Source organism: Pelodiscus sinensis, chromosome 5 (assembly GCF_049634645.1).
Source record: "Pelodiscus sinensis isolate JC-2024 chromosome 5, ASM4963464v1, whole genome shotgun sequence".
Classification (NCBI taxonomy): Eukaryota; Metazoa; Chordata; order Testudines; family Trionychidae; genus Pelodiscus; species Pelodiscus sinensis.
Window position 1 is genome coordinate 9194562 of NC_134715.1, and position 27023 is coordinate 9221584.

The 27023-nt window shown below is 43.9% G+C and overlaps 1 protein-coding gene across 1 annotated transcript in view; it reads left to right on the forward strand.

Moving 5' to 3' along the window:
• The first annotated feature begins 2796 nt into the window (after positions 1 to 2796).
• Positions 2797 to 27023, forward strand: part of ANXA3 (annexin A3) — a 32935-nt gene continuing 8708 nt past the window's right edge. Inside the window, exons 1-8 of the mRNA XM_006133863.4 lie at positions 2797 to 2896; positions 5833 to 5870; positions 13640 to 13727; positions 17417 to 17511; positions 18508 to 18621; positions 19211 to 19301; positions 25261 to 25340; positions 26175 to 26231. Coding sequence (XP_006133925.1) covers positions 5856 to 5870; positions 13640 to 13727; positions 17417 to 17511; positions 18508 to 18621; positions 19211 to 19301; positions 25261 to 25340; positions 26175 to 26231 — 540 coding nt within the window. The 5' untranslated portion in view covers positions 2797 to 2896; positions 5833 to 5855. The remainder of the gene's footprint in view (positions 2897 to 5832; positions 5871 to 13639; positions 13728 to 17416; positions 17512 to 18507; positions 18622 to 19210; positions 19302 to 25260; positions 25341 to 26174; positions 26232 to 27023) is intronic.

Sequence of the window (27023 nt, forward strand, 5' to 3'; positions counted from 1 at the left end):
CTTACACTGTGTGTGCAGCTATCTTGGTCTTGTTAAGAAGAGAGCAAGAGTCAGGCTAAGTCTGTGGCCTGACAACGAGAGATCTGTAATTAGACGCTGCCTTTGCCTCTCGCCTCCATACAGAGATAAGGATAGAATGCTGACTCCGGCAGGGACCTTGAGATAAGGAGCATCTGGGTGGAACTAAATAACTGTTAACCATTGGTGTTTGTAATGGGAAGGAGACTAATTGTTATTGTTATTATATCTAACAGTATATAAACTGCTTCATAGTTGCTTGTATTGGAAGATCTGCTGTCCGAACCAGTTTTTCCCTTACTGCAGCTCGTAATAAAACTGCCTCTGGCTACTTGCTGCTTACAAACTCAGAGTGAGGACAATGTTTTCTTCCACATTATCCATCCAGTGGCCTCTGATTGGGTCAGTCCAGTCTGACACTTCTGTGCCAAATGCAGCTGTCCAGCCAGTATGCTGCTCTGGCTGGCTTTAACATGCAAGACAGTTGTTGGGTGGTAGCTGATGCTGATGAGGCAGGAAAAGCCTCTTGATCCTGTGGAGATAACAGGTCCCGTGCCCTATGGCAGGGAGCATGAAACTTGTGATCCTGGATTTATCAGGACGGAGGTAATACCTGGCAGCCTGCTCAGTGCTATGAGACTCCAGTGCTGCCCAACTGCCACTCCCAACTGCCATGGAATCTTAAGATGCAAACATTCCATTGGACAGGTGTCCAAATAGCATCTACTGCCTGTCACAGTTAAGGCCCTCTAGGTGGTCTTTCCTCTTAGTCATCCCCTGGGTTATCTGGGGCCAGTGCCAAGCAAAGGGCAAAAGGGAAGGGAAATACCATCACTGACTTTGAAGCCTTAATTACTCTCTTCACTAAAATGCTCATTAGGGGAGCTGGATCAGTAAATACCATCAGAGGAAACAGATATTTTGCCTCTTCCCCCATCTATTCCAGAGTTCATGTATCCTTGTGAGATCTGCAGGAGGCTCAGAGTACAAGGTATTCATAATGTGCCACCAAACCAGCGCCAGGATCTCCTGCCCTCCCATGGCTCCCTTACAATGTAGCTGTGTCATCAGGTTCTCTCTCAGTCTCGGTTGGCCAGAAGCCTGCTGTAAAGTGCTTTTCGTAGTACAGAGGTGGCTACGTAAAGAGAGCACGGTATCCTAACATGCACAGCCACAAGGCTGGCATTGGGGGCAAGTCTGTATGGCCAATTCAGTACTATTTCATAGAATCATAGGGCTGGAAGAAACCTCAGACCTATATGTCCACTTACCACATTAGCGCTCTCTCCCTGCTGCCACCCTCCCAGTGTATTAACCCTGGTTGGGTGGGGCCCTCTCTCAGGTCTAACACAAGAAGGCAAAGTGCTGCAGAAGCAACTGACCCATTCCTTCAGCAAGAGGGATTCCACACCGCTAACACTGGCTGCCTGATCTGTTCCCTGAAATGTCCTGCATACCCCAGGGACGAATACAAACTTGGCCCCTGGTGTGAAATCCAGAGTTGGCTTGTCTCTGTCCCAGCTCAGCCCTCACTCACCCCTACCAGTGACTCTTCCAAGTATTTTCCTCCAGGTCCCAGATGGAGGAAGTCTCTTATTCACAGTCTCTTATTCCCATCTTTAATTCAAAGGCACACACATTTTCCAAAATTACTCGTGTAAGTTTACAACTTGAGAAAATTCACACACAACATTTATCACAAAACATATACCGGTATACGGCTGTGTCTAGACTGGCCAGTTTTTCCGCAAAATCAGCTGCTTTTGTGGAAAAACTTGCCAGCTGTCTACACTGGCCGCTTGAATTTCCACAAGAACACTGACAATCTCATGGAAGATCGTCAGTGTTCTTGCGGGAAATACTGTGCTGCTCCTGTTCGGGCAAAAGCCCTCTTGCGCAAATCATTTGCGCAAGAGGGCCAGTGTAGACAGCACAGTACTGTTTTGCGCAAAAAAGCCCCAATGGCTCAAATGGCCATCGGGGCTTTTTTGCACAAAAGCGCGTCTAGATTGGTACGGACGCTTTTCCGCAAAAAGTGCTTTTGCGGAAAAGCGTCCGTGCCAATCTGGATGCTCTTTTCCGCAAATGCTTTTAACAGAAAACTTTTCCGTTAAAAGCATTTGCGGAAAATCATACCAGTCTAGACATAGCCCTCTAGTCACATCTGTAAAAATATAATTTTTTATGAATATGAATAAGCAAAAGCTCTGAGGCAGTAGGTATCAAAACACACCCTGATGCGTTCCTACCACCACTGCACCTTTCTGGAGTAACAGAGACATACCACTCCCCAAGCCAAAGTTTTGTATCTGTGGAATATGCTGCCACGTGTCACCCACCTATCCCGCCCTGTAACCTGCAAATGGCGCTGGTATTAGGCAAGCGGGCTGTGGCTGGCCCAGCTGACACAAGACTTCTGAGCCCAGCCCTCACCGTGCCACTCTGCTTGGAGGGATCCCACCCTGAACCGCTGCAGAGCAGCGGGCCCCCTCACGTTGCAAGCCCGAGCCAGCTGCAGTGTTTGCACAGCGAGTCTGGTCCCGCGTGCAGAAGAGAAAGAGAAAGAATCAGCTGCGGCCACCTACCAAGGCGGGAGGCACTGGCTCCCTGCAACACTTGTGTGTTAGTTGTGTTGCGTTACGACGGAAGGCGCGTGAGCTGCAGCCCAGCAGGGTCTGCGAGGGGGGCCCCCAGGCCGGGGGGGAGGGAGCAGGCGGGCTCGGGGGAAGCTGGGGGAGGCTCTGTACCTACCCTTGCTGCTGGGCAGGTGGAGCCAGCGCTGGGGGCGGGTCAGGGCGGCGGCCGCTCCTCTCCCTGCTGCCTCAGGCGCCGCTCGCTGCTGCTGTTCTCGCCGCGGGCAGTTCGCAGGGATCCCCAGGTACGTGTCTCGGCGCAGGGGGACCCGCTTTCTGCTTCCCCAGCCCAGCCCGGCGTGGGGGAGGCTAATGCGCTTGCCCCGCTCAGCCGCCCTGCGCTTTGGCCGGCCACGCAGCTGGGGCCACTTTGAGGCTGCCCCAAGCCGCTTGCGCCAGCGTGAATCGCTCCAGCGGGTCCCAGTGAAATCTGGGCTGGGGGCAACTAGCAGCCCCGATCCCCCCCGAGCGGAGAGGGGGGAGCCCTCGCATCCCTCAGCTTCGGGAGTGTGGGAAAGTCAGGCCACTCCCTTGGCTTTAGAGAGTGGAACCCTCTGGCCGTCCCACGCCAAGCCTCCTTCTTCACCAGGTGCCCTGCTGGAGTTAACCCTCTCTTGCCTCTCCTTCGGCTGCTCTCTGCTGTCTTAGGCTGTGTCTACACTGGGCCACTTATTCCGGAAAATCAGCTGCTTTTCTGGAATAAGCTGCGAGCTGTCTACACTGGTCCTTGAATTTCCGGAAAAGCAACAGTGCTCTACTGTACAAAATCAGCCGCTATTCCGGAAAAACTACGCTGCTCCCGCTCGGGCATAAGTCCTTATTCTGGAAAACTGTTCCGGAAAAGGGCCAGTGTAGACAGCCCAGTAGTCTTTTCCGGAAAAAAGCCCCGATCGTGAAAATGACGATCGGGGCTCTTTTCCGGAAAAGCGCGTCTACATTGGCCACAGATGCTTTTCCGGAAAAAGGGCTTTTCCGGAAAAGCATCCTGCCAATGTAGACGCTCTTTTTCCGGAAATACTTATAACAAAAACTATTCTGTTTTAAGCATTTCCGGAAATTCATGCCAGTGCAGACACAGCCTTAATGTCTTGCCTTGTGGGCCATGTGCCCTCCCTGTGGCAACTGAGCAATTGCTGACCTGGAGAACTATTAAGTGTTTTAATATGGTTTTCAGTAAGATGACTAGTGAGCTAGACGTAAGGAGGAACAGCCCCTGCTTTGTGATTAACTAGTTGCCAGCAAGTGTTCTGTAGGGTTAGGTGCCCGTCCCACATGTGGCTTTGCAACTGCTGGAATACTGGGCTTCATTTTCAGGGGTTGCTTGCTTCGCCCTGGTGGGTATGACTTGCAGCCAATACTAAAGGGCTACGACTACACTGGCACGTTCTCATGCAAAAACTCTTTTGTGGAAGAGTTCTTCTGCAAAAACTCTTCCAGAAGAGAGCGTCTACACTGGCATGTGCTTTTGTGCAAGAGATGTGCTTTTGCGCAAGAGCATCCATGCCAGTGTAAATGCTCTCTTGCGCAAGAAAGCTCTGATGGCCATTTTAACCATAGGGCTTTCTTGTGCAAGAAATTAACGTTGCCTGTCTACACTGGCCTCTTGCACAAGAACAGTTGCGCAAAAGGGTTTATTCCTGAGCGGCACGTCAAAGTGCTAGCGCAAGAAGTCCTGATTTCATACATTAGAACGTCAGTTTACTTGCGCAAGAACACGCGGCCAGTGTAGACAGGCAGCAAGTTTTTGCGCAAGGGCGGCTGCTTTTGCACAAGATCGCGCCAGTGTAGACACAGCCAAGGAGAAATACTTCCTGAAAGCATTTGTAGGAACAGATTTTTAAATCCTGTTTTTAAAAGAAAACGTACCCTTAGGAGACAAGCTGCCCAACAGTGCACTTTTTTAAAAAAATTGCTGGAAACAAGAATTCATGTAGTGGAGGTTAATTCTTCAGTGTTGGATTCAATGAATGTAGCTGATCACATTTGTCACATTTAGTTTTCAGATGCTTTATAGTAGCATTGATACATAATGAATGGTGAATGAGTGACAGGGGATGATCACTTTGTAACCTGTTTGTTCATTCCTTCTGGGGCATCTGGCATTGGACACTGTCAGAAGATAGGATGTTAGGCTAGATGGACCTTTGGCCTGACCCCAGTATGGCTATCTTTATTACCAAAAGGGTTGAAGGATTCTAGCGAGTAGATGCACACACACGGCTAAAGTCCATGGGCTTTGATAACAATACAAAATAAAAATGTGCAATCTTTAGGAAATAGTTTTGTAATTTAAAAAGGTATAAGTTGAAACTTCTCAAAGTCTGGTTTCTAATTAGGGTATGTTAACACTGTGGTGTTATTTCAGCATTACTTATGTGTATCTGAAGCAACATAAATCAATGATCAAATTCAAAATGCCTGTCAGTGTGAGGAACTAGTTAATTTAGGACTAGTAAGTAATTATCCAATGAAAAGTGCCAGTGAAATCAATGGGGTTGTTCGGAAAAGCAAAGCTGGAGAGGAAAGGGCCCAAGATCTGTAATTCATTTCAAAAGGTAGCAGTCACACCCATTCCTCATAAAATGTTCCTGCTAGGTGGAACTTACAAGCTGTTTTGATTCAGACCCCTAGGATTCAGTTAAGCCATTTTAAATCTAATGCAGCAAAGAAAACTCAGTTTGCAGGAGAGGTAAAGCCAGAGTGTTAATTAATCTTGCAGTCCCAGCTAGGGTATCAGGTGATGGATAGGCACACAACCCAGATCTGAGGAGAGGGGAAGTCGTCCTACTGTTAAGACATTTTCCAGATTTTTGTTTTTATAATATCAGGAAGGGCGGGAGGATTGTTTTAAACAAAACATTGAGCTGAGTGAGTATGTTTAAACAGTATGTCCACTGAATGGAAAAAACGTGTAAAGATCAGGCTTAAGATTCCAAAACTCTGAGCTGTGTTTGTACTTTGACAGAATATACAAGAGTATGATCCAAGACTCAAGGGAGCTTTATAGTTTCCTGGGAGAAGTTAGCTTATTTTAATCCTTATAAACTTTTACTTTGGCTCTCAGTAAAAGATGCTTTCTGAAAAACTCTTCCATGTTTTTTAAACATTGGAAAGTTGATAACTTTGTTTTTTATCAGTAACTGTAAATTAGCACAGTGTCTTATTCTGTTCTCTTTTTCAGGTTTTCAGTGAAGCAATCAAATCATGGCATCAGTTTGGGTGAGTTTAACCAAATATTAAAAATAATCACAGGGCTTTCTAGAGATTCTTTTCCCCCTGAACCTTCCACAGAAAGACTAGCACTGTGGAAGAGAAACAAGATCAAACTTTTCAGACACACCAATGTTTTTCACTTCTAATGATTGCTTGTTCAGTGGGAGTGTCTGGGTATTTGTTGCTTTGGTAAAACAGCTCTTATAAGGACCTAAATATGAATTTAGGATACCCCAGCTGCTCTGCCCCAGGCGTCCCCAAGTCAGCCGCTGCTGAAACTGACCAGTGGCTGACTACAGGAAGCCCCTGCCCCGGGCTTCCTGGAATCAGCCGCTGATCAGTTTCAGCAGCAGCTGACTTGGGGATGCCTGGGGTTCTTAAGTTGAATCTGTATGTAAGTCAGAACTGGCGTCCAAATTCAGCCGCTGTTGAAACTGATCAGTTTCAGCAGCAGCTGAATCTGGACGCCAGTTCTGACTTACATACAGATTCAACTTAAGAACAAACCTACAGTCCCTATCTTGTACGTAACCTGGGGACTGCCTGTACTTTCTTTCAACACCATTCATGCAACGTGCATGCATTTGATTGCAGCTATAAATCATCATGTAGATGGTTTGCATTTCAAACTTGCTTCTTGACTAGAATGGAGACATTCTGAGTAACAAATATGTCCTTTGAATGAAGGGAATAGAGCATATGAAATAAGGGAAATGGTTGCTGAGTAGAAGGTCTTAGCATGTGAAAGACCAGTGTTTGATTTGGGGGCTGGTAAAGGAGTAGTTACTGTGCAAGGAGAGCATGAGACCTCAAGTGAGTTCATCTCAAGTATGAATATTTGCGATTTGACCTATCATGAATTTATTCTAAAGTTTTTTTTCTAGCTGGAGAGGAAAGGTTCTAGAATCATTCTTTAACGTCACTGTCATACTTTGACTCTAGTATTTCTCACTGTAAGCGCTATCACTCTGTAATGTGGGCTACACTTAGATCCCGTCAGTTGACATCTGTAAATCTGAGATATTAATTCAGTGTTTTGAAATTATTTTGTTTTACTCTGCCATTGTTGCAGTAGCCCACAAATGCTCAGTTTTGCTGCATCGAAATTTGGACAAATCTTCAGCCGAGGAAATGTGACTTGAGGCAAGATTCAATTACTTGTAAAATAGTCACCTTGTAAGATGTGGCTTCATTTGTCCCTTTCAAACTCCTACATTGTAATCCCAGGTGGTAAGGGATGGCTTTAATGAGTCTGATTACGCTTCTGGTTTACCATGTGCCAGCCTGTGTTTCTGGAGAAATCAGATTGTAGATTCCGTAGTTTCCTACAGTTATTTTTCTTTCTTTATTAAAATTGAGATTTATATCATACTTCTTAGATTGAAGAGCAGGCTGCCCCCAGGGACAGAGGCGTGGCTGACCTCCTAGATCTAGAGCAGGTAGCAATTTGGAAAAGAGGAACCCCACAAAACAAGTGAAAAGCTTGTGTCTAACTTTAAAAAAAAATCTTTGATTATCTCCCAGCAAAGGGGCTCCCAATTGCAAATATGCAAATAAAAATATGCTGCTCCGCCTACAGTTTGTGAATGGGTTTGCTGGTCCGCAGTATAAAAAAGGTTGGGAACCTCTGTCCTAACAGATGATGATCTCCTCCCTCTCTTACCGATTCCTTTATTTTTCTGTTCTCCCCCTCTCCTCCTTTCTGGTTATTTACAAGTGGGAGGGGGGTCAATAAAAATGAAATACAAATATTAGCAATATTCTAGTTTTAAACCAATGGCTAGTTGAGAAGTTACAGAATCAACAGAGTTACATTGAATGGGAGATACAAGTAAGCATAGTGAAGCCACTGTACATAGACACAGAGGTCCAAATTCTCTCCCATGCAAGCTCACCACGGTCAATTAATTTGGCCCAATATGTATACATATTGCACTGTGCAGGGAAATGGACACATTTATCAGCCATCTCCATTTAGGCCAGCCTATGTTTGCTGTAAATGAAGCTTGGCCGTGTGTATGGTGAAGATACTGGACTGGGACATCTGCCACACACTTCCTGACTTGGGCGACTTTCTTCACCAGCTGGGGGATTTATCAGACACACTTGAACCGGTCTCTAGCCCTTGTCTTCAGGCTCCCTTTGTTGCCCAAACATAAAACCCCAAAACTTCCAGGTGGGGTGTCTCTGCCCAGCCACAACTCTTACGAATTCCCATCTGGAATCTCCTTACTCCAAGAGCTACTATTTCCTTCCGCTGTCCGCTCATGACACCCCCATCCCCTTCTGAGCTGTTTCTGATTAATATGTTGACTATAAATATTTTAAATGCTCTGGGGATGGAACTTCATGCGGAGCCTCATACAATGGACTCCTGGTCTCACCTGCAGCTTGTAGGCACCATTATAACGCAACTAATAAAATGAAGAGCTGGAAAGTGTCAGCTACTGGCTCTCTGCTGAAAGAGTATGAGAGGGAGGGTGTTTTAGTTCCTCCCACTGAAGGTTATTGTAAGCCAGTGCTAGTGAGCGATCTTGGGAAGAAGCTGGCCAGGCACTGAAAAATGCACAGATCAACTACATAAGACTGGAAATCCATAACCAGACTCTTAACTCCCTTGCCCTACTTGTAAGTAAACAGGGAAGGAGTGCTATCCTTGTGGGCGTGGAGAGGAAAAAAGCAAACCGGCTATGACCTCAGTCTTTCAGGAATGTTGACTTAGTTACTTCATTTTCTAAAAATGTGCACAGTCCCAGTTCTGCACTCTTATCTGTCCCACTGTTCTGGACATATTTGGGCTCAGAGCATTGAAAGAAGCAGTTAGAGACGCACATGGTTAGCGCATTCCTGAGACTTCCCGCCAACACTGTATTGCTACTGTAGCATGCATGCTATGAACAGCTAGCAGAGACTTTGTCCTAGGGATACTTTTTGCACACATCCACTTTTCCCAGATAACCTTATGCTTCCTCAGGACAAGCAGAGCTGAAAGGAAGTAACCAAAAGAGCATGATCTTGCATCCGATGCCCAGACAAACTTCCTTTGGCTTCAGTGGGACTTGCATGCGGCCTGAAGTGCTGAACCAAGTTTCTTTTTTACATCCCTGCCCTTGCCTCTCCCACAATTGTTTAAAAAAAAAAAAAAAAAAGCAGCAGCTTCCTGCAAGCAGATTAAGCTATTTCCTCTAGAAGCAGCACCCCAGATCAATCAGATTTTGGCTATAAACAGACAACCTGATGCTAAAGCCGTAGGGTGGGATTTTTAAAGCATTTAAGTGAGAAGCAGATGTCCCAAGGCACTCAAATGGGATTTCTGCTCCTGATTCATTTAAGGTATGTCTGCGATGCAATCAGTTGTGATTTCAGCAGGTGTAGACATACCTGAGCTAGCTTTAATTTCTCACTAGTATGGGTTCCAACAGAGTTGAAGCCGGTGTTGCAGTGCCAGCTACTTTCTCAATTACAATTTCACGTGCGTTTTAGCTTCTCCTGTGTACTACCTTGTCAAGTACAGATTGTCCCCGACTTATGAACGAGTTACATACCAAACACTTGGTCGTAACTCCATCTGTTCATAAGTCAGACTACATTCATTTAAACATGACCGTGCTGTTCGTAAGTGCGGATCATGTGTTTGTAACTCGGGGACCGGCTGTAATGCGCTTAATGGGAGGTTGGCCATAAATACGAACGGTTGTAAGTCGATGTGTTCGTAACTCGGGGACCACCTGTATTACAGTACGGAAGATCATGTTCAGATTATAAACAATCATAGTGGTGCTATATTGGGACTCCGAGGTTATCCTAAATATTCAAGACTGAATATGTAGAACAACACGATGTTTCAAAGTATATCTTCCCTGTTTATGTTTTTCATTAAGGTAGCCGCACAGGGCAGTATTTTTGTCAGCGGGCAATAATCCACAAGATGGACACTACTGGGGAATAATTTGTTTGTGTGTGTTTGCTATGTGTTCAACAGGAAGTGCTTTTAACTTGTGTGGCAACAAGGTATGCAGAAGGAGTCTGTGATGAGGGCAATAGTTGTGCAATACTATTGCAACATAGCCTGGTGTTAAACAATACTCCAGGACTTGCTAAACCACTTATAGCAGTAAGCTTCTTTGTCTAACTTCCCAACCTGTGGAAGAGTCCCCTTCAGATGTGTATCTAAATTAAGGTGAATGCTTTGTCTTCAAATCTGTAATTCTATATTGTGCCCCTTTAAATGTAGCAGCCCTCCGTTAATGATCATAACCACCAAAAATGTTTTATTTTTGTCAAAAAATAAGTTACAAAAATGTTCAGCTTGTGAAGTTTCACAATAGAGGGAGATTATTACACTCCATTCAGTTAGGCTATGTCTACACTGCACGGTTCTTTTGAAATAAGCTATTCCAGAAATAGCTTGTTTTGAAATAGCACATGTACGCTTCAGAAGCCTCAAAATGAGTCCGAGGCAAGCTTCCCTAATGTAGACGTGCTATCTCAATTTAGAACCCCAGGAGGAATAACTTAGAATGGCCCTGGTGAGGGGCTATTTCGAAATAGCAGAATTGCTGTGTAGATGCTTGCATAGTTATTTCAGAATAATGGCCATTACAGCCGGTCCCCAACTTACAAACAAGTTACGGACCAAACACTTGGTCGTAACTCGAAGTGTTCATAAGTCGGACCCCATTCATTTACATGCGATTGCGCTGTTCGTAAGCACAGATCGTGTTGGTAACTTGGGGACCGCCTTTACAAACGCTTAATGGGAGATTTGGTTGTAAGTACGAACAATTGTAAATTGACCATTCGTAACTCGGGGACCAGCTGTATTCCGAAATAACTTTGCTGTGTAGACATACCCTTAGTGAAGACAAAATCAAGGATCTATGAAAACAATGTGAAACACACCAGGGGAAGCAAAATTTAACTATTAATACAGGCTCCTTTGAGTTGTATGTATCATGAGAGAGGAAAATAAGTCATCATCAATCTGGAGAGAAGAGTGATGATTTGAAGATAAAACAGTCTCTATACAACAATTGTCATTATTAAAACAATGAAAATTTCACAGAGCATTATTTTGCAGGTTTTACTTGTCATAAGTGGGCATTGCAAACAGAGTTTTTTTGCCATTGGGATCTTTCCAAATAGCAAATACATTTGATTTGCATTTTTAACTGCATGTAAAATTCCTAATGTAGCATGTTTCATTTACCTCCTTGTAATTGATATGAGTAGTCTGACAGACGTAGCACTTTCTTGCAATATCTTTAGGAAATCTCACTGAATTAAGTTGAAATGGCTTTGGAGTCCCCTGTATTTTAAATGCCACTGTGAATGTATTATTGTGGGATTGTGTAAACTGAATGGCCAGTATAGTTCCTGGACAGTGTTGTGAGGTTCTGAAGACTCCTTGAAACAATGTGTCAGACAAGAAGGAACTCTTGGGACAAATAAAATGAAGAGGTTCCTGCAAAGTAACTGGGGGGGAAATGAACACTAAGTCTCACGTCCATACTCCACCTTTGGAAGCTCTCCTTTAGGAGAGAACCATTGAATGATACAGGGTCTCTGAAGATCAGAAAGACTCCAAGCGATGTAAAGGAAAGGCTAAATTAAGCATGCGTGTGCTTGTTCAGAGCCAAGCAAGTTATGAATTTGTTAGCCACAGAAAAATGCTTCATGCAGTTTGACGTACTGATCATCTGCCAGACCTCTTGTTGTTTGTGTGTGTGCTTTGTAATGCTTTCACCTTAAATAAATGTACTTGCTTAGAAAGAGCTGTGAGGTAACGTAGCAGTGTGCAATTTAGGGATATTAAAATGCAGTTAATTGACTAATTGAGTAGTCGATGGAATTTCTGTTGACGAGTCGATAGGCACTTCCTTCCTCAAAGGAGGACTGCGGAGGAATGTGGAACTCCGCGTACAGCCCGGGGCCAGTGGAAGTCCTGCTGACTCCGGGCTGCATGCGGATGCCTGACCCCACGCTCCATGTTCCGCACGGCATTTCAAGCCTAGGTGTGTCAGGTTGGTCACCATCAGACAATTAACATGAAAGGGACTGTCTCAGTTAGTGACTCACTGCCATGGCACTTTCTTCCTCAAGGAACTCACTATCCTCAATACCCACCTTGCCTCAGTGACCTTACTGCCAGTTGTCATCTAGTCCCTTGCCTCGGGGGCAGACTGCAGTCTGAAATGGCCACTCATCATAGGCAAGGGGCATGGACCTGCTGCCTTCTGCTGCCCTGGCTGGGTCCCTACAGCCATAGTACCCTTCGGGCTTCTGTTGCTGAGCCTCTGTCTGGGCTCACTCAGCCCAGTGCTCTCCTTGCTCACTCTGCCTTTCTGCAGCACTGCTGTGTCTGTGGTACCTCACTAGCAGGCAGCTCGGTCCCTCTCCCTCCAGAGCTAGAGCAAAAGTGCTCCTCTCCTGCAGACGCCCTTTTTATATGGTCTAGCTGAGCCCTGATTGGTTGTCACTAGCCCACTTCCGGCTCCTGGGACAGCCCTCTCCAAGGGCTGGTTTTAACCCTTTTTTTTTTTTCCTGAAGTGGGATTGCCGCTTCACTACAGAGACACACCCAAAATCAGGTTCTGCTTTGAAAACATTTTGGTAATCACAGCTAAGATGCAACTAACAAACTATTTCCCTTTTATCCCCCAACAGTCGAACTTAAGTCTTTTTATCTGAACCACTAACACAATGCACCAACCCCCCATGACACAACAATCAGTTTACTGCAGATACATTATTGCTGATAATTCCCCATTACACCCAAATTGGGTGGAATAAAAGGATTATTTTGTTAATATACCAAACAGTGTTTGTACCTTATTCTAACAATGCAGCCATTCTTCGGTCGAAAGCCTGAATGTTTAGAAAAAATGTAGTTAATGTCCACTGTGAACTAGATCTGTTTAACCTTAAATGTTATTCTGCAGCACTATGCATCTCAAATTACTTTTCCCTAATTACCACCCAGACCTAATTTTGCTTGTTTTAATAATGATCATCTACCCTCTGGCACACTGACATTTTATAGGGAAAGCAGTGTAATTATGATAACTTACATTGCTACAATCTGATTTAGTTTTATTTGACATTTATATTCCAGTCATGCCCACTGAAAGTTATTTCAATATTTAGCATTTCAAGCCTGTGCAATCACCATTTCCCCAGTGTGTCTCAATACCAGAACTAGAATTTTCCTTCAGTTTAATAGAAGAATGGTTATTGTGGAATGGCACTCGCTCTCTTAAAGGAGGGAGGACAAATCTACCATTACTGTTTGAGAATATGAATACTTCAAAAAGCCTTTAAAAATGGGATATATTGTCGTGAATCTGCCAAAAACGAATGTTTTGCTAAAGAAAAAAACAAATGTCACCATGGCTTAGTGAGTCATTGTGCATATGTAACCGTGGTGAGTGTATATTATGTATTCACAGAGGACATGAGATATTACAGTCCCCAACTACAGCATCAGGGCTCTTTGAGTGGCCTTAGTTTTACACTTTTTGAACGGGGACCTTTGGAGCTCTCTAACTGATGGGTAAGGAAACTGAGGCGAAGTTGTATGAGTCCAGTGAGAGTTGACATCAGAGGTGTGATTAGACTGTGGGAAATCTACACTCCCAGCCCTCAGTTCCATTAACTTTTAAACACTGGTTTATTGTTGCCCTGGAGAAAATATGAAGCAGATGGAAACAGTTTGTCAGACTTCGAACCCAGAACTCCTTGCAGTTAGCTCTCAAAATGTTGTTTTTGATCTCTAGGTTGGAAGCAGAGGAACCATTCGAGATTACACAGACTTTAGTGCATCCAGGGATGCTGAAGCTGTTCGGAAAGCCATCAGGGGAATTGGTAAATATGCATCTAAGTTTCACTCCTATATTGTTACAAAAAGCAGATGTGGTTTCAAAAAGAACAACATTGGTGAAATTTGGTCTGTCATAAAAATGGCTATACTGGGTCAGGTCAATGGTTCATCTAGTCCAGTATCTTGTCTTCTGACAGTGGTCAATTCCAGGTGCTTGTGAGGAAACAAACAGAATAGGCAATCATCAAGTGATACATCCTCTGTCCTCCACTCCCACCTTTGGGCCTCCAGAGGCTAGGGATGCACAGACTGTCGGGTTGCTAATAGCGGGAACATATCTTAATTCTTTTTTGACTGTTGTTATATTCTTGGCCTTCAGAATCTCCCCTAGCAAGGAGTTCCATGTGTGGATTGTAAAGTATTTCCTTCTGTTTGCTTCAAAGATGCTGAATATTAATTTCATTGGGTGAACTTTGTGTTATTTAAAGAAGAAAATAATATTTTTCTTCTTTCTTCACACCAGGTATTTGTTTTTAGACCTCTGTCATATCCCCTCTCTGTAATTTTTTCCCAGATGAAGAGTCCAAGTCTTGTTACTCCCTCTCCTCTTATGAAATCTGTTCCATACCCTTAATGATTTTTCCTGCCCTTTTCTACGTGTCGGGTGCATCTAGACTGGCAAGATTTTGCGCAAAAACTTTCCAGCTGTCTACACTGGCCGCTTGAATTTGCACAAGAGCACTCACTTTGTAATGTACAAAATCAGTGCTTCTTGCGCAAATACTTTTACGCTCCCGCTTGGGGAAAAAGCCCTCTTGCACGAGAGGGCCAGTGTAGACAGGCCAATGGCTAATGATCGGGGCTTTCTTCTGTAAAATCATGTCTAGACTGGCCACGGATGCTTTTGCGCAAAAGCACTTTTTGCACAAAAGCATCCGTGCCATTCTAGACAAGCTTTTGCGGAAATACTTTTAATGGAAAAACTTTTCCGTTAAAAGTATTTACACAAAATCATGCCTGTCTAGACGCAGCCGTCCAGTTCTGAGGTATTTATTTGAGATATCGTGGCCAGAACCGCACACAGTATTCAAGATGTAATGCCACTATACAAATAGGAACTATGATGATTGGATATGTTCTCATCTTGACAAGAGAGTACTGCTGCAACCACCTGAAAACCCCTGACACTAAGATAATCTCATCTGCCTAGGTCTCCTCTCCATTTTAAAGTATCTTTGCCATTTTGCCTTTGTGGATCATAACTGAGTGCAGTATTCAGGTCATGCTTTTGAGAAACAGGCCAAATCTATCCCAAAGTGCTGATGGCTATTACCCATAAGATATATCAGATGAGCCACAAAAATTAACTTCTATTTCACCACATATGAGTTCATAATAGCAGTTCCTGAGGCATTCCAGTTCTTATAACAGTATTAAAAAAAACCCGTTTTTTTAGATGAATTTTTCCTTCCAACCAGTCTCCTCAAATAATAGGTTCTTCTGATCCCAAAAGATCAGCCACACACCAGGTTAATATACAACATAGGCTTACCCAAATATCATGCTGCTGTCAATCCTTTGAGTATTTACATTCAAAAGGTTTATTTATAAAAAGAATGGATGAGAGTTGAAAATGGTTAAAGGAATCAAATACGTACAGACACGAGTGATCTGCAATCAGATTCATAGCGTTGTTGAGTTCTGTAGTTGCAGATGGAGCTTTCGGCATCAGTCCACAGCTAAGTTAATGTCCATTTTAGGGGCATCAGGATATCCTGGGATTCATTCTTTATGGCTTGCGGTTTTCACCATGAGCATCCAAGCAGATATGAGATGAAAAAGGTTCATGTCCCAAAGGCCTTTATACTGTCTTTCCTGCAGCCTCTTAGCCTGGGAGAACAATAGGCATTTGGTGTAATCTTCTGTTTGCCAAATACCATGGCAATTAGCCTAAGGTAATTTATCCATTAAACAGTTCATATACAGTTTGCCACAACCTTCAAAGAGACATATAGACAATAATACAAGTCTCCTCACAAATTTTAATACAGGTTGAAACTCTCTAGTCCAGGAACATCCATGGTCTGGAATGATTTTAGTTAGCTGGATGTCCACTTTCCATGGGTGTGGCCAAGTTTCCCGTGGTCCCATAACATTTATTTACAGCCCTCAGTCTTGGCTGCCAGTGTTCTGAGCTGTTATTTAGCTCTAATTTACCCCTTAATGTCCTCTAACAGCCCAGTAAGCAGTGGAAGTATTGGTACTGCTGCTAGACAATATTGACTTCACGTGGTCCAGAAAATTCTGTAGTTTGGAACCAGTCAGGTGCTGGACTAGAACGGGTCGAGCTGTATTCCCTTTAGATCTTGAATCAAGGCTATAATAATAGACAAGAATTTTGTTCACATCACAAGACCTGAGCAAACACCTTCTGTTCCACTGCTCCAGTCATGCAAGTTCTCATTTCTATGCTCTGTTCTGATATAATGTTGTAGCTCAACTACCATTTACATATGTTCCTAACAAGTCTTCAGAGGTCAACCTGGGTCAGTCAACCTATGAGCTAGTTAACTTTTTCTAGCCATGTGCCGCATCTTATTTGGATGTCTAACATTTCAATCAGATAACAACACAACCATTTACATTTTCTGTTTGCTTTCAGCAAGTATTCCTGATGGCAATAGTTTCAGAATAAATTGAGAAATCAGTGAGGACAGCTTGGTTACTAAAATGCCTCCTTGCAGAAATACAAAGGAGTGAACAATATGCTTTGTTGCCCAAGGAATTAAAACTACAGCAAAAGCTGTGTCATCTGGCACTCGTCCAACCGGAAAGCCCTATAAACTAGCATTTCTGATATTCATAAGAATGGCCATACTGGGTCAGACTCATGGTCCATCCATCCAGTATCCTGTCTGCCGACAGTGGCCATTACCAGATGCCCCAGAGGGAAGGGGACATGAGGTAATCCTCACGTGATCCCTCCCCTGTCACCCGCCTTTGGAGAAACAGAGGCTAGGGATACCATTTCTACGTATCCTGGCTAATAGCCATTGATGGACCTAACCGCCATGAAACTATCTAGCTCTTTTTTGAACCCTGCTAAAGTTCTAGCCTTCCTCACATCCTCTGGCAAGGAGTTCCATAGATTGACTGTGCGCTGAGTGAAGAAAAAAGTGAAATGCCAGTTTATCGTCTGGGTGGTGTGGGGCCAGCAGGCTCCCCACCTGGTTCCCTGGAAGAGGCAACACGTCCCTGCTCTCCTAGGGAGAGGAACCATCACAGGAGTTTTGTGTTGCTTGCGCCGCCCTTGCAGCTCCTATTGGTCAGGTGACTGGGGGCACAGGCAGGGAGCAGAGCCACCTAGAAGCACCTAGTTCACTGCTTGTGGGGAGCCAGCCACAGTGAGTGCTGCCTGGTCCCAGCATCCTAGCCCTGAGCCACCTTCTGTTTAGAATCCAAACTGTACACCTCCTGCATGCTGAGCCCTGTGGCTCCAGCCTGTAGCCCCTCCTGCACCCCGGATTCTCCCTCCTTCCCACACCTAACTCCCTATCTCAGCTTTTAGCTAATCATAATAATTGACTAATTGGCACCCCCACCCCCATTCTACCAACATACCGGGTAACAAAGCTTTCCCTGTAGTCTGAACAACTCGTTTTAGTTCGAGTGATTTGTTGAGTTGTTTTCTACTGGGAGTTGACCAACCCTGAGTAAAAGGATTTTCTTTCAGGGACGGATGAGAAAACACTGATCAACATCTTCACAGAGAGATCAAATGCTCAGCGGCAGCTCATCGCTAAGGAGTACCGGGCAGCTGCAGGAAAGGTACAGGGTGGGGACGACAGCGGAGAGTGAAAATACCATCCTGGAGTATCTTCCTTCTGCAAAACTAACCAGAATATGCACAAACCCTGCAAAGGCGTTCATTATGAGACCGGATATGAGCAGGCCTGCCGATGGGGTGGAGGGTGGGGAGTTGCCCTAGAACCTGGAGGTTCAAAGGGGCCTGAGGCTCCAGTCTACACAGCTGCCAAAGTAACACAGAGTCCAGGCCCGTCAAATTGCTGCTGGAGTGCTGCACGATCCAGGCAGTGGTAAAGGCTGAGGAAGGGGCGTGCCACGCTCCAGACCGCGCCAAGAGCCAGCTGCCCTCAGCCCTGTCCCTTCCACCGTTGGCCCCGTCCATTCCAGGACCACAGAACCAGCTCATTCCCCCCACCCCACATACTTTGCCCAGGGGCCCACAGAGGCTGTTGGCTCTGCTGGATATGGACATGAATACATCTAAGTAGCTCGATTTGAATGTCTAACCTGCTCTGAGAATAGAAAAGGAACAGTTTGATTAAGGAAAAAACTAACCAATACTAATGCTTTTCAGGGACCCATTATACAGGTGGCAAATGAGTTAAGGCCGGTTGTTAAAAGGCCTCTTTTGCAGCATCTAACTGTTCATTTGTTAGTTGGTCTGGTTAAAAGTATCTAATGCACTGTCTCCTCCATTTCCACTTAGTAATCCATATATTTACATTTCTGTGATTTTTAAAGTCACACCTGGGCTGATCTTAATTTGGCTTTAATTTTGAATGGGGCCTATTCAAAGAGTGAACTAGCTTTCTAAATAGTTTGTAGTAATTTTTAATGGAAATATTAAAGTGACACAACTATAGGCAAGATGCTTCTGAAAGTAGAAATGACTGAGGCAAAACAGGGTGGAATTATTCCATTTCCAACAACTAAACTCCGTAAACTGTCGTTTCATCTGGAAATATGTGATCTGTGAAAGCACAAGCTAATCACCCTGGGTCTTCACTGTTTGTTTAGGACATGAAAGATGATTTGAAGAGTGATCTCTCGGGCAATCTGGAGCATGTTATGGTTGCACTTGTAACACCACCAGCTGTGTTTGATGCTAAACAGCTTAAGAAATCCATGAAAGTAAGTCTGCAAGCAAATTTTTCTTTCTTTTAATTTAGAGCCAGTTAGAAAGACGGAAAATATATTTTGTAAAAAGTTTCCATTACATTTTTCCCAAACGCGAAATTATATTTCAGTAGAGAGAAAAAAAAACCCACCAACACTTTTTTGAAAAGCACTTAATTTGGAATGTCTGTTCTGTGCTCAAGAGTCCTGAGATTAGAAGAATGTCAAATGTGTTGTTATGTAGAAGTGACCTGCATTCTCAGAGCTGTGTGTGAATTGTAGCAGACTCTGGTCTATATATTTGCAGATCTGAGAAACTGTTACACCTAATGAGCTGTCTCTTGAGAGGATCAAATAACTTTTCATTTTGGAAGTTGAATCTTTCCATAAACGTTATGTCTTTGCTAAGGTGAATTGTCTGAATCTTGATATTTCAAGTCACAGTATTTGGGATATTACCTGCTGGTTTATATTTCCACTATATAATGTTTAGAATTCATGTTTCAGGGCACTTGAAACTAAACCCCAGACAACTTCTACACAAACTGTGTATTTTCTTGTATTTCCTTATAAAAACTGTGTATGTGTGGTTTTTTTTTTTAAGGGTAGTGGAACTAATGAAAAGGCACTAATAGAAATCCTAGCCTCCAGGAGCAGTAAACAAATGAAAGAGGTATCAGAGGCCTATTATACAGGTAATGCTTTTTTGGACAGATGTATATAGTACTGTTATCTGATTGCAAACCTACCCAGTGCTACTTGAAAGGATCTATGAAAAGTGACTGTTGAATTTGGGAAGCTGAGTCTTAGATACAAAAGCTATTTTGCAATAATTGCAATCTCTAAAAAAGAGTCAGTTATTAACTGTTAGCAGTCGCATGCATCCCATGGGGTGACTTAGTGAGTAGTACTGTAATGTCGACAGGTGGAACCAAACCTGGGACCTCTGGAGCTTAGTGCATGAGCCTCAACCACGGGAGCTAAAAGCCAGCTGGCTCTCAGCTAACGCTATACAGTAGGACTCATTCTTTTTCTCTGCAAATGGCATAAGTGCCACTAGATGGGAGAGTGCACCACTCCCAGCTGGTGTGTGGGTTACATACTTCCCCTAGCAGAGGAAGCATGCCCCATGCTTCAGAGACATCTCAATTGAAATCCCAGACGAGCCCCCACTTATAAAGCCAACAGGCTGAACCGAACTTGGGGCCTCTGGCATTTAGTTCATGAGCCTCTAGCACACTCCAGTGCCTACAGGATCATTCCACGCTTAGCAACGAATTTACTTTTTGAGTATACACTGCACAATTTGGAATTTGGAGTGGTGTGCATGCATCTGAGGGCAAAATGTGACCCTTGCAGCCAAATTCCAGTTTCAGATACATGGCATGGCCAAGAAGTGTGATGATGGGCTCCTGTATATCTTGCATATTAGACTCTTTCCCTTTAGAATTGTGAATGTAATTACGTTACAGTGCACAGTACAAACTGGGACTAATGAGAATGACTTTAAGATTTGTCATTATTTTTTCATTAGAAACTCCACTTTCAGGGCGAATGACTCAGCCATGCAAACTCTTTACTAACAAACTTGGCATACAAGTCTGGGAGAATTATTTTAACAGTTGATCTACTTCTGAATCATGTGTCTTTACGTAACAGCACGAACGTAAATGCTTTATATTAGGTACGTAAATTCACGTACCTGCTATCAAACTACAGATGCTGGATGTGTTCTAGTTTCAGAACTAGATTCTTTGAGTCTGTGCCATCAGAGCAGTGCAAAGAATATAGGAGAGAATCAAACAGGCCAGTAAAACCACTGGCTCTACCCATGTGAAGATTACCCTTGTGTTCCAAATAGTGAAGACCTACAATAGCTGGCTCTTGTGCCACCCGCTCTTGCAGTATAGGAATATTGAGGGGATGTGGCAAAGCATTCCAGTAAGGCCAAGCATAAACTTGCCGAAACCTCATAGATGTGTACTCAGCACAGGTAAGCTATGCCACTGCAGCAACAATATTACTTATATTCTCTCTAGATCTCACTGAACTAACACAAATATGTGAACGTGAATTGTGAATCACACCCCTAGCTCATAGCATAGCCTAGGATTCCACTGAATAAATGTTTTTTTGTTGTTCATAGCTTCCATTAACATTGGTCTCATAGGCGTTAATTCTACGATAAACTGAGATTTAGAAGTAAATCTTTTTCCAAAGCCTTTGCCATACACATTCTTGGAGCAATTGATTATCAGCTACTTAAAAATATTGCCAATTTCATGCAGAAACAAATTGTTCAAAGGTTCCTGACCGCACTGCTGTAAAATTTCCTTGAATCTCTCCTCTTATATATTCAGGTCCTAGAATGTATGTTTACATAATTACAGGATCATTTGAGTTGCTTTATTGTTTTGTTTCACATATGGTAATTGGCAACCGTTCTGCTCCTGTCCCAGGAGATTAATTGCTTAGCAGGTGAGACTGATTTGAACGCTAGAAGAGCAAACTCCGGAAGTGTATGTTTGGAAAAGGTGCACCTAATATGCAGTACAGCCTTGTTTGGATTCATACCTAGGAGATTAACTAGCCTACCACACAAGAAACAATAAAAGTGCCATATAAGGAGCAGCTTGAGTTGCCTGTAATGCCTTATATAATCTTATGCAAGAAGTATACTGTAAACTTTGTAAACTGAAGACAGGAAATAAAATGAATGAAAAGCAAAAACACTCCTTCTAATGAAAATATCACTCTAGGGTAGCATTTTATCTCCTGTCACAGAGAAGCACGTGGAGATGGCAATATGGCCTATGTGAATAGGGCACTGGAATGGGACTCTTGAGTGTTGAGTTCAGTTCCTACCTCAGGCACAGACTTTCTTTGATCTTGGACAAGTCACTTTATTTACCTTTTGCCTCACTTCCTGTCTACAAGAGAGGGATATTTCCCTCCTCCCAGAGGTCTTCAAAGGATAAAATCCACATATGGCTGAGATTCTTCTATACCACAGTAAGGGCATATCAGTGGCACCATCGCTCTTTACAGTGCATGGTGTATGCACCGAAGATCGCTTTGGCTACGGAGTCCAGTGTGTGAATGACAGTCCTGTCCGCAGGTACTGCTCACACTCTTGCGCCAGCAGTGTTCAGAATCCGAGCCGTGGCTTCTTTCCTCCTCTGATGCTGGTCCTCACAAATGTTTAACACCATCTGCCTCTCAGCACCTTGTTCCATCTACAAACTGACTCCACCAACTTCAGTGGCTTTCTGTACTCCCCTCCCAGAATCTAAAGGACACTCAGCCTTGGCAAGCATCCTGAAATCTATAACCATGGGCCTCTCTTCCTAGACCCTTTGTGAGCTTCAGAGTCCAACACGTTCTTCAGACTCCTGTACTCCAGCATTCGCTTTGACATGTCCAAGCCACCCGCGTCTGTTCTGACTAATCGACGTTCCCAGGAATGATGTAGCAGCACAGTTTGACACGTCCATGTTTATCTGTCTTGCTACCTTGCTTGAATTTTTAGGCAGGCATCTGATACAATAACTGTTCAGTCTTTCCATGTTTTGGCATAAGTCACTCGTGTTTCGGAGCCATCCAAAAGAGTAGATGAAACATATGCCTCCTAAATATGAATTTTCACTTTAATTGACAAATTTTAGTTCTAGCCTCAGTCTTGCAAAAGACAAAGTTTCTGTCCACTTTACTGGCTCTACTAATAATAAGCTCAATGTCAAGTACTATGTTGCTGGCAACAGTGGAGCCAAGGTACCAAAATTGGCCATTGGCATCTAGATGAATACCATCTAAGTTGATATCTGGATCTGCTTCTGAAGAGCTTTGGTGCATGATAATAGGCTTCTTCAAGCTTATTGCACAGCCCAGAGATTTTGCGTGATCAGAAAACTTGGCAATTAGATGCAGTAGAGCAGGGTTTCTCAACCTTTTTTTTTTTTTATAAAATACCCTCTTTTAAAAAAAATTATAAGTACCCTCAATACCTACAGTTTTCAGACATGCACATTTTTTTTCTACCATTGCAACACATTTGTTTAAACAACTTAATCGTAGCTGGGCGAGCGATGAAATTTTTGGGTGTAAAAAGTACAAAAATAATAAAGCGCTGTAAAACTTAAAACAAAAATTCAGTTTTCTTCAAATGTCAGATGTGTTGACGTACCCCCCCAGATGTGCCTCGAGTACCTCGAAGAGTACTCGTACCACCGGTTGAGAAACACTGTAGTAGAGCATTAACACTCCTGAGCCACAAAGGTCGCATCGTCTACAAACTGATGATGATGAAGAATACTGACTTCTCATTCCTGCCTCCACACACATTCTGCAATGTTCCAGAGATGAGGAGGTTTACTTAACGTTTCAAGGTTCACAGCTAAGACGAAGATTGAAGGAGATCATCTTCAGGGACCTGTTTTGTAGGTGAGGCAACCCTTGTGGCGTATAGTGGCTTTATACCTGAATTACGAAGATTATTAAAGGAGCAAACATGTCGAATCAAATCCTTTAGTTCTCAAACACTGCTCCCAAGTTGGCAAACTCATTGCTTTTAATTATAACCTGCAGTGTGACACTGCTATCACCACAGTAGCTGTGACACTAGAGTGTGCACTAGAGTCCTGTGCAAACTTGGAAATGGTAAATATTTTGTGTTGTAGCAAACTCAGGCTTCGGACAATTCTTTAAAATAGTGTTAAGAAAAAAAAATGCTACAATCATGTCCCATCTGTTAGGTGAGCAAGTAATAGAAATACAATGTAGCAGTTCCTTTCTTTTACTTCTCAGAATTTTAATTTCTCTGAGATATGTACAGAAGTTCTGTTATAGTCTCTTCTTCTCCCAACCAACATAGCACCAGCCTATCAATAGTCTGGCCCCACCAGTCAGGCATCAGGATATAAGCATGTCAATCAATTTTATATTTACAGAGAAAATCTAAGCTGTTGTGTATCTGCTTTGAAGCTGTAACAAGCACAGAACAGACATCTGTTTCACCCAGTTTCCCCTGTTTTGAGCCCAATAATTTTTAACTAAAGCATATCTTTTTGACTAAGGCATCTAGTCTTGATTTGAAGTCATCAAGAGATGGGGAATCCACCACTTTTCTTGGTAGTTTGTTCCAATGGTTAAACATGTTCACAGTTAGAAACTTGTCTTGTTTCTAATTTTGAATTTGTCTGGCTGTAACTTCCAGCCATTGGTTCTTGTTATGCCTTTGTTCACTAAAGAGCCCTTCAATACCTGGAATTTCCTTCCCATAAAGGTACTTTTACATGATAATCCAAATCACTTGTCTTCATGCTGATAAAATTAAACAGGTGGAGCTCTCTGCATCCCTCCAGCCACTTTAAAGGCTTTTCTCTGCAACCTCTCCAATGTTTCCATATTTTGTTTTAAGTGTTGACTCCAGAACTGGACCTGATATTTCAGTATTAGTCTCACCAGTGATATAGATTGCAGCAGGGGTGGGCAATAATTTTTGATGGGCAGCCACTCCAAGATTTTAGAAAGTGGTCGAGGGCCGCACTCTTCCATGGTAGTAATGGAGATGTGGGGTTTGGAATGGAGGCTGGGTGCAGAAGGGAGCTTGCAGTAAGGGACAGGGGTGCAGGAGGGAGACTGGAGTCTGGGAGGGAGTTGGGGTGAAGCAGGCGGTTGTGACCTAGGGCAGGGGGCTGGCGTGCAGGGGTTTGGAATGTGACCCAGGGTAGGAGGGGATTGTGATCTGGGGCAAGAGATTGGGGTGCCAGATCTGAGAAAGGGTATGGGTGCAAGAGGGGGACAGAGGGTTTGGGTATGTTCATTGGGGGGGCAGACAGTTGGGGCAGGAAATGGCTGGGGTGCCAGAGGCAGGCTGTGGCCAGCAGCTAAGCCAGCCTGCCTGTCTGCCTGCAGAGCTTAAAACATTTCCCTGCCTGCTTGCCTGGCCAAGTGCTTCAGTGAATAACTGAGCCAAGGAGAGGGGCCGTGGTTCTTCTTGGCTGCCTGGTATTCAAACAAGCAGCTTCCATTGGCCGTTTCTGTTCAGAAACCGGCCAATGGGATTGTGCTGGGGGCAGAGGCAGCGCCTGAAGCTTCCTTCCTTCCCTCCCGTTTTGAAACAGAAATGCATTTTTGAGTGGCATGTGGGGCAAGCAGGGGAGCCTACCTGAGTCTCCCCATGGGTCATATTTTGCCCAGGCCTGGATTAGAGGGAGGAAAAATCCCCTTCCAATTCACTATTTCCTAGTTTATACATCTAAGAATTGTACTCTTGGCTGAAAGCTCATGTTGAGTTGCTTGTCCATTGTGACTGCTACATCCTTTTGACTCCCTGCTTTCTAGGATACAGTCCCCCATTCCGTAGGTATGGCCTGCATTCTTTGATCCTGTCCATGTCCACATGCATATGACTGCACTAAGCGAAAGAGGCTGGATTGTGGGGCTAACTTGTGGATTGATGGATCTTGTCTAGAACCGTTTCACTGATATGTCACAATTGTTGCTGGGTAGGATAGGACAAGAAGGCTACAACAAATCAGCCACTCAGTGATCTTTCCTTGACAGCAGATGCCTTTGCTTATCTTACCTTTGAATTTTCTTTATTTTTTTTAAATTGAAGAATTAAATTTAATGTTTTGATATTTTTGTTTTTAGTATATAAGAGGAGTCTTAGAGACGACATCAGTTCTGACACCTCTGGTGACTTCAGAAAAGCCCTATTAACTCTGGCAAATGTAAGTTCCTTCTACACAGTCAGTGTAACCACTCCACAGAATGGATATTTATAATTTTAAGTAAGATCTCTGTCAATAGCTGCAGTCATAGTGAATCATCTGACCACGGATACAGTACTTCTAGGCTCAGGGTCTGCATAGCTTCGTTTATTTAAGCATAAGCTCAGAGTACCATGGTAGGCTAGCACCCTTCTAGAGACGAAAGTCCTTCATTGGACCTGTCAGTTGAGATGAATTTGGTCTCCATCTATCAAGTAACAATAACTGGCATCCTCTTCTTGGGCTCTTTGTAGTGCAACAGTGGGGATGTTACAGATTTGGACTGAGGTTTAGTATGGTAAAGCCAATACACAATTTGGACCATGGCTCTGGTCTGGCTACAGCCTTAGCTAATGCTTGTTCCATTCAGGAGCACTAAATCCAGAATTGGAAGGGTCAGGCTTTGTGTCCTACTCCCATAAGAAGCAGAGTGATGCGGTTTCCTCCTTTATCACTCTCCTATTGGAGCCCAGCATTGTTGATCATAATGAGAGGAAGTCATTACTCCTGGCTTGTTTGGAGAGGGGATGAGGCAGTGAGAAGAAAGAGCAGGAGTGGTCGCTTTAGCCTTAAACTACATGTAAAGGCTCAAAAAGACTCAGCCTTCCTCACATACCCTCAGACTGACTTTGGTGTAGCAAGATAATGGCTAGAGCTTCTTTTTCATGAGCCACAATAATTATCCTTGGTTGTAGCAGATAGATTGAAAGGTGTGACTGTATTTGAGACCTGGTTTCAAATTCTGTACCTTTTATGGGCCTTATTGCTTGCTTTAAAGTACTCTCCTTATTGCAGGGCAGAAGAGAAGAGACTGTGAAAGTGGATCAGCATCTTGCAAAAAAGGAGGCAGAGGTACAGCAAAGCAAAACGGGCTGAACAGGGATGTGCTTGGCATGTAGGTACTAGGGATGTAATAGTGTAGTCGATTAACCGATAAGCAAAAGCTTATCAGTTAATGCTATAGACTACATGCATTTCCTCCTTCTCCCCCAGCAGCCTGGCTCAGTCCTGGCTTGCAATGGGTCCAGGACCTGCCCCTGCTGCGACTCTGCATTTAAAGTGTATTAGGAGCCATGTGTGCAGGCAGCCCGGCTCAGTTCTGGCTTGCACTGGGTCTGGAAGCTCAGACACCTCCCCCTCAGATGGGCTGCTGCCACCCCATGCTGTTGCCTCTTTATCAGAGGCAGCACAGGGTGACAGGCAGCCAATCCGTGCGGGGAGCTGGTTTTTAAACTGACTCCCCTGGCAGACCAGCTCCCACTTGGCACCCCACGCTGCTGCCTTTGATACAGAAGCAGCAGTGCGGAGTTGCAGAGGGCTCCTTGGGAGTGGGGCCCCAATGCACTGACTGCTGGCCCCACCCCAGGGACTATAGAATAGTCAAGTAACCGATAAGAATTCATGAGGTTACTCGACTAGTCGATTAATTGATATTTATCGTCCTTGATAGATACAAAGTGTTATCTATTCAATGCAAAATTAGCTGCTAATCAGCATCTTATCGAGGTGGATTATCAAGAAATTGAGAGTTTTGAACATCCCAAAGTTAAAGTGGAGTGGGCAGAGATGCTGTCGGATGTTTCAGTGGTTCCCCCTTCCATTTTATAATTGGTATTCTTCTTTATATAATCCAGTCTAGAGTAC